The sequence below is a fragment of the Otolemur garnettii genome, unplaced genomic scaffold (genome assembly GCF_000181295.1).
Source record: "Otolemur garnettii isolate 467f Iridium unplaced genomic scaffold, OtoGar3 scaffold00317, whole genome shotgun sequence".
NCBI classification, from domain to species: domain Eukaryota; kingdom Metazoa; phylum Chordata; class Mammalia; order Primates; family Galagidae; genus Otolemur; species Otolemur garnettii.
Window position 1 is genome coordinate 521,142 of NW_003852712.1, and position 8,587 is coordinate 529,728.

An 8,587-nucleotide genomic window follows, 5' to 3' on the forward strand; every position below is an offset into this window, starting at 1 on the left:
AAAGCCACTTTAATCACATGAATTTCATCTCTGTCTTTCTTTCGTCTCATGTCTAGGAATTTTATCCTTGGGTCCAGAACCTTTCACCAGCAGGTGCCACAGCCTCCAGTAGTGTCTGTAGCTGAAACCCTCATGCCACAACAAGGACCTGCTCATCATGTCAAATGACAATTTATGGTATGAAGGGATCCCTTTCCCACGGGTCTCCTATAGTCCTGAAATCCTTAGAAAAGCACGAGAAGAGTTTGTCATGAAGGATGAAGATGTAGTAACAATGACTGTCCCCAAATCAGGTAAGAAACAGAATCTTGAACTGAGAAAGGCTGTGTCTGTGTTCCTCATTATCTGGGTACAGGACAGGAGTGATTTTCTTCTCACTTTGTGGCTCAGCTGCAGTACAGTGGCCCAATCAACCTCATTGCAACCCCAAAGTCCTGGGCTCAAACAATCCTCCAAATTAGCCACAACTACAGGCTTGAGCCCCATAGCTGAGTTAATTTTTTTAAAACAATTATTTGTTATGGATATGGGGTCTCGCTATATTGCTGAGGCTGACTTGAATCATTGGTCCAAAAGCCAACCTCATAACTCTGCCTGGGATGACAGGCAGGAGCCACCTCCTCAAGTCCTGATTAGAACAGTTTTTTTGTTTGTTTGTGTGTTTTTTGAGACAGAGTCACATTTTGCCATTCTTGGTAGAGTGCCGTGGCATTACAGCTCACAGCAACCTCCACCTCTTGGGCTTAGGTAATTCTCTTGCCTCAGCCTCCCGAGTAGGTGAGACTACAGGCACCCACCACAACGCATGGCTATTTTTTGTTGCAGTTATCACTGCTGTTTTAGCTGGCTGGGGCTGGGTTCGAACCCGTCACTCGCAGTATATAGGGCTGCCGCCCTACCCACTGAGCCACAGGCACCACCCTAGAACGCTTTCTTATGACAGACAATGTACAGTGCTTTGGGGAAGGGGGGATGCCTAGTACCATGTACGTTCAAAGAAAAGGATTCAGTCAGGGACTTACACAGTAAAGTGAGTGTTCAGAGGGGGAGAACCCAGAGGAGTGAATATTAAAGCTGATTCAGGTGTGTGTATCAGCACGTGTGGGAGGTAGATAGGTGGACTCTGCTCAGTGGAGCACAGAACCTCAACTGTGGGGTATCCAGAAAAATACAGCCAGGCAGATAATCCCTTGGGTTTCTTTAAAACCATAGAAGAGGGAAAGAACCCAGAGGGGTCTGGACAGGCCAGACTAGGCCTATGCATTCAGGTCAGCAGATGGCAAGCCCTAAACTCTTTGAATAAGTAGTTAAGTAAGAAAACCTGGTTTACTTCCCCTGCCTGAATAGAACTAACTTCTGCCCCCCCACCTCCATTCACATGCACTTTGGGCTGTTCAGCAACCCCTGCCACTTGTCCTGGCTTTCTCTTTATCCAGTCTTTCTGGAAAACTTAAGATTCTTTTAATCCTATCATTGGCATCTTTGTTAAAAATTAATAAAAGCCTTCGAAGAAGCCAGAAAGGCATTTTCTCAGTCTGCTCAGCCTGAGTTGATGTAAGCCATCTACAGACATTTTCAGATTTTGTATATTGGAGCAGATTATTATCAGCATCATTTTCCCAGCCAGCATTCAAACCAGGTCGAGGTTGCCATGCACCCAACCCCCCACAAGCAAGCAGAAGGATGACCACTGAAATCCTAACAGAAGGAACAGAATCTAAAGTGCAATAGAAAGAATGAAAGCGAGATTACTTAGTAAGAAGGGATATTTTCACAAAGAGGAAGCATCCTGGGTGATGTCAGAAATTGGAAAAGGGCCTGACAAATCCAAGGGACTGGAAGACGTAGATCATATCTAGATGGGAGTGGGGCCGGGGGGTGAGAGTCTGCAAAGAGACCAGATTGAGGCCAAAGGCATTGCAAGTGGCAGGACCCTGAAAAACAAACAGCAATGGGGATATTCAAAGACTTCAGCAAATGGCCAAAAGCAACACAAACACTCCTTGACAGATGAGGGATCAACAAACTGTGGCATACAGATACAATGGAATAGGATTCCTCCTTGAAAAGGAAGAAAATGCTGATGCATGCTAGAGCATGGATAAACCTGGAGGACATTACACTAAATTAAGTTATCCAGTCATAAAAATGCACTGTATGGTTCTACTTACATGAGGTTTCACCAGGGCTGAGGGAGGAGGGGATGAGGAATTGTTGTGTAATATGAATAGGGTCTCAGTTTTGCAAGATTACAAACATGGAGATTGGTTGTGCAACAACAGAAACATAGTTCACACTACTAAACTGTATGCTTAAAAACAGTACATTGTGGGCGGCGCCTGTGGCTCAGTGAGTAGGATGCCGGCCCCATATACCAAGGGTGGTGAGTTCAAACGTCAACAAAAAAATAGCCGGGCATTGTGGTGGGCGTCTGTAGTCCCAGCTACATGGGAGCCTGAGGCAAGAGAATCAAGCCCAGGAGTTGGAGGTTGTTGCTGTGAACTGTGACGCCACAGCGCTCTACCGAGGACAATAAAGTGAGACTCTGTCTCTACAAATAAACAAATAAACAGTACATTGTATGTTATGTGTATTTTACCATTTGTTTTTAGAATGAGATTGGAGTGACCATCATTTCCCCCTCTTTATCTAGGAACACACTGGTTGATGGAGATTCTCTACCTAATTCACTCCAAGGGGGATCCCAAGTGGGTTCAGTCTGTGCCAATCTGGGAATGCTCACCCTGGATAGAGACTGACCCTGGGTTTGCATTAGCAAATGAGAAGGAGGGCCCACGCTTGCTCACCTCCCACCTCCCCATCCATCTCTTCCCCAAGTCTTTCTTCAGTTCCAAGGCCAAGGTCAGTGCACAATCATCAAAACATGTAGGACCAATGCCTTTCAAATGTTAATGTGTCTGTAAATCAGGTGGAGACCTTGTTGAAATGCATTATCATTCAGTAGGTCTGGATGGGACCTGAGATTCTGCATTAGGTGATGCCAGTGTGACTGTTCCAAGGACTGTAGCTGAGTGCAAGCATAGGAACCATTCCACATAATATGCCAGCAAGATACAAACCAGGCACAAAGTAACATGATGATGGCAGAACCTTAAATAAACAGACTTAGAATAGCTAGAATTTACAACTGTTCAATATGAAAGGGTCTGACAATGAAGTTCCTGAACTTGCCACTGTGCACTTATGTTTGCAGGACTTTACAAACAACTTGGGAAGGATTCACAACTTTGGTATATCAGTGTTTCACAGCTGTGTTTGTGTGGATGCGTGGTGCTGTTTTCCTGAGTGGTGTTTTTATCGTTGTTGTGTTTTTGTGTGCCATCACGAGTTTGTCAGTGTTTGCACTAGAGCAAAGAATAAACATTAAATTTCTTGTGAAGTTGGTAAGAGTGGAAGTGAAATCAGGGACATGTTAGTCCAAGTGAATGGGGATAATGCCATGAAGAAAACAGCAGTGTACACATGGATGACAGGTTATTAGAGGACAGAGAAATTAGCATGGATGAAGAGACCAGGAGGCCAGTAATGAGCAGATGAAACCAATGGAACCCTTGCACAAATTCATGGAACTATGAGTCAAAATAATTAGCTGGCTGTGAGAAGTATAGCAGTCTGAGTAAATTTCAGTGGAGAAACAGGACAATTTTAACTGAAAATCTTGGCCCACACCACATGGCTCTTGCATAATGACAATGTGTCAGCCCACATGGCACTGTCTATGAGGGAGTTTTCAGTCAGTAAACAAATAACTGTACTGAGCACTCTCCCTACTCACCAGATCTGGCCTCCATTGACTTATTTCTTTACCTAAAGATAAAGAAAATACTGATGGCGGCACCATCAGGGTAGGGCCCCATATGCCAGAGGTGGCAGGTTCAACCCAGCCCTGCCCCCCCAAAAAAAAACTGAAAGGAAGACTTTTTGATGAGATTTAGGACATTACAGGTAAGATGACAGCACTCTAATGTTCATTCCCGAAAAAGAATTCCAAACTTGCTTGGAAACATAGACTGGGCACTGGAATCAGTACAAAGCTTCCCAACGAAAGCCTTCAAAGGTGACCCTGGTGATGTTCAGCAATGAAGGATGTAGCACTTTTTGTAGGATGAGTAGCTCTGAACCTTAATTGTCAGACCTTGGTGTAGTTCTCAAATTTAATTGTCAGATCTTGGTATACTAGATAAGCCCCTTTGTGTCGTTCTAAAATAAAGAGTGAGCCAATGTTAATTCAGTGCATGCCTCCGACCACTGAGAAGAAGTAGAATTGTTCATATGAGAACCAGCACATTTATAATTCAATGCTGAAATTCATCTAGATCACTCTGGTGTGGTGGATAGTTTTTTGAACCTCTGTGTGTTACTGTGTGTAGCTGTCTATGTGGATGAGCAGCCACACGGATCTCCCCAGTGGCTGAACAGTGATCACCAGAGGGAACAACTGTTATCCAGGATCTCACATATATCACACCAATTTTAGAAACATGCTTTACTAAAAAATATAACACTAAAAAGAAGAAAGAAAACAAAAGAAGGAAGGAAGGAAGAGAGAGGGAGGGAGGGAGGGAGGAAGAGTGAGAAGAAGGAAGGAAAGAGAAACAGGCTTTCCTAGGTCTTTATTGGTTTGTGAATTGTTTAATATTTTTCAGTTGAAACCAAGTGGACAAACTTCGCATAACAGTCTCTTCTCTTAGAAATTGTACCTTGTGTGGTAACACAAAGAATTTGTCACAACATGCCTCTTTACATGTGTCTTATAATTTTTGGTAAATCCCTGTGTGAGGAGACTGAGGACTAGAGAGACATGAGGACTAGAATACTGTCACAAAGAGAGTGGGTACAGAATCCAAAGGAAAATTCACATGCTCAAATGCCGACTAATCTTCCTTGTGTATGTGAGTAGATGTGTGTGTTTGTGGGTAGTGATCTTAAGTATTAGCTTGATGAGTATTTTCACCAATGTCCACACACAGAAGTCAACACTCCCTGCCTTAAACTCATAGCTTAGTTTTGCTTGTTCTTGAACTTCATACAAATAGACTCATATTGTATGAACATTGGATGCCTGACTTCCTTCACTCAATGTGATGTCTGTGAGAGTCATCCACGATCTTAAATGTACATATGGATGTATATTTCTATACATCTATGAATGAACCATAATGTATTAAATCATCCTCCTGTTAATGACCTTTAAACTATCTACACAAATACGATGCTTCTCACAGTTTAAAACCCTCCAGTTCCTTCACATTGTGAATAGACTCATATACCCCAGAGGGGAGGGCAATGCTGTCCTCTTTCATTGTTATAATCCTGGAGCAGTGACTACTTCATAGAAACTTTACATTTTACATTTGATTAATGAATGCATTAAGTTATTTATTTAAAAGAGTCATTAATATTCAATAGACATATTCCAAGAATTGGGGTTTTTGCCATTTTTACGAAGATTTCCAAAGGTGGGAATAAATGTACTGATTTGTCATTCTATTTTCCCATTAAGGTGATTTATGTCATCAGAAATCCCAAAGATGTTATTGTATCTGGTTATTTCTACTGGAGTTCAGTGAATTTCGCTAAGAAACCCAAGTCAGTGAAACAATTTCTTGAATGTTTCCTGGAAGGAAATGGTGAGTGTGCTGTAAAATATGGACGCTAGGGGGCGCGCGGAGTCCGTTCTCAAACCTCCCCTGCCACCCACCTTGTATCTACTTCTCACCAGCCCTGGGCTTACAAGGATCTGTCACCGCTGGAATCCAAATCTGCAAAGTCCACCTATTCTTTGTGGCAGCAGAGCTCTAGTCAGCCCCTCAGCTTGTCCCTGATAAACCATCCACACTATTTGCTGAGTCTAACAACTCTCGTACTGTCACAGATAACTATATTCTTCTTCTCCACTCTCCAAATTTGTGGCTTTCTGAAAGTCAGCTTTTCTTATCTTCCCAGATAATCCTGACCTTTTAACTTCCCGCCATTGTTTTTCAGAAAATGCCTCTATTCAAAACTCCCTTAATCCTCTGTTTCTATCAGTCTGAAAAGGTTTGCTTGACTCTGGAATCTCTGTACTTTTAGTTGTGCAGAATCCCTGGGCTTTTTCAAGCACTTGTAACTTGGCAATTATTCTCAAAAGTGCATTCTGAGTCCCTTGTGTCAGCTGTGATCTGTCTCTGGAGCTCTAGCAGCCTGAAGAGAAGCCATACATAACCTTGGATTCAAACCATGCAAGATGGAGAGCATCTCTCCTCACTCCCCAAACTGCTTCTATCGCAGGTGTGTCTCACCTTGAAGTGCTGTGATGTGTGGGAGTTTTCTAAAACAAAACAGTTGGACGGAAAAGGGAAACAGATGAAATAAGGTGTATTGAAAATAATTTATCAGGACATTTTGCCTTGGGAACTATCCGCATGTAGTCCTTACTTTTGCCAAATAATAAAACCCTCTTACTGTTAAAAAAAAAAAAAAACCCAATCTACCAATAATGTTCGAAGCTAAGAAAAGGGCTCATGGGAGCTCCTTCTGTATGTTGAGGCTCTCTGTATATATATATATACTGCAATACATATGTACATATACATATACGTAATTATGTACATGAAAATGGCAAGTGAAGAGATCTTAAATGTTCCCACTATCAAAATACTAACACCTAAACGATGACTATGTTATTGAGTTCCGTCTTATCACTTTACAATGTATACATCAATCAAAACATTGTGTTGTACCTTGTAAATATATACAAACATTTGTTGTCAATTATACTGTAATATAGCTGATGGGGGAGTGAACCTAAAAGGTGGAATTAACCTGTCTATCTCTCTGCCTCCCCCCATGCAGTGCCATATGGGTCATGGTTTGACCATGTTCGTGGCTGGGTATCCATGAGAGAGAGGGAGAACTTCCTGATGCTGAGTTATGAAGAGCTGAAATGGGTAACTGTCATTATAGTAGTTGGTGCACACCCTCTCACCACCACCTTCTCTTCCTCTGAGTTCCTTCCATTTCTCTGTGTCTCCATTCCTCCTTCTCACTCAAAATTTAGCCTTGAAAACAGTCACTAAGAGTGAAATTAGCTCCCTGGTCTTCATTGCCCTCCTTATAGCTGACTTTTCACACCATTCATGTTTTTTTTCCTATGTTCTTCTTCACTTTCTCTTCAAATATCTAAAGGGGTTTACCAGGCATTCAGGCAGATGCGCCCACTAGTGGTTGTAAAATGCTTGTGAGCAGGACATATGGTGCGGATGACTCAGTGATGAGAGGACCCTGGGGAAGGGACAGAACAGTTCAGGTCAGTTCCAATTCAGTTCCAGAAATATGTCCAACTGTCTGACGTCTCAATCTCACTGGTAAGAAGACAAATGGATGCACAAAACCAGCCTGTGTGAATGTGCTGAGATGCCGAGGACTGGAGGGGCTGCTGAGAGACAGGAGAAGCTGTCAGGTGATGCTCAGGACTGGTGAGGGTGAGGATACCATAGCAGAAAGAATCTGACCTATTGGTGGCATCCTGTAGAAAGAGACAGTGACATAAACACTGGATGTTGCTTCCACCTAAGAAACATTACTCCCGGTCACTTTCCTCTGTCCACCTCTGTCAAATCCCCTGACGGCCTCAGCATGAGTCCATTTTAATCAGGAAACCTTTCTTAACATGTTTAAGTCCCTTGGGTCATGATTCTATAACTTCTTGTAATTTTCCTTTCAAATCACACATGAACTTCAATTTTAGTTGTTTCCACACTCATGTGACTATTTTTTAGATAAAAACTGGGGCTTATGAAATTAAACAAAAATTTTTAAAGCATTTTAGCTCTAAGAGCAAAGTCTATGATTCACAGGAAAGCCTTTCTAGTATAAAAAGTTATTTCCTATCATAATCTCCCAGGATTCAGTAGCAAGTACTCACTATTGATGTATAAGAAGATCTTATAAAACTCTATGTGTCATTCAAATGTTGGTTATATGCAACAGTATAGTTTGATGGCACAGCCAGGAGTTGAAATCAATTCCTTAAATCTTCATCAAGTTCTCCCGGATTCGTTCCTTCTTTAATCCTAATCATCATTTAGAAGTCTTTCTCAAGTCTTTCTAGAAACCTTAGGCCTTGTCCTTTAATGATACGTTGTCCAAAAATCAACTGGACTGAGAAATCCAAAAGCATCCTGTCATCTTTCACACCTTCCTGCTTTCTCTTCTTGACCTATTTTTTTTTCTTTTTCCTGGTTGCATCCAACTCCATCACTTCTCACTTCTGTCTCTTGTTTCTCTCTTCTTCCCTCTCCTCATCCTAGTTTCTCTGTTGCCTTTCTCTCTCACATCTTCTCTCTTGTTTTTTCTTCTTTTAGGACACAGAGAGAAGTGTGGAGAAGATCTGTCAGTTCCTGGGTAAGAAGGTAGAGCCAGAAGAACTCAGCCTAATTCTTAAGAATAGCTCCTTCCAGGCGATGAGAGAAAACAAGATGTCTAATTTCTCAGTGGTGGATGATGCTTATTTAGTTCACAAAAACCCACTTCTGAGAAAAGGTAAGAGAAAATGCTCTGGTTTCAAAATGTCCCTGAATACATG

General features: G+C 42.0%; 1 protein-coding gene across 1 annotated transcript; it reads left to right on the forward strand.

Moving 5' to 3' along the window:
- Positions 1–8,562, forward strand: LOC100958792 (bile salt sulfotransferase-like; the record flags this gene model as incomplete). The annotated part of the gene is made up of 5 exons (XM_003803505.3): positions 1–293; positions 2,654–2,862; positions 5,525–5,651; positions 6,856–6,950; positions 8,367–8,562. Coding segments are annotated over exons 1-5 (763 nt in total), but the record flags the coding sequence as incomplete, so codon positions are not given.
- Between the last annotated feature and the right edge of the window lie 25 nt (positions 8,563–8,587).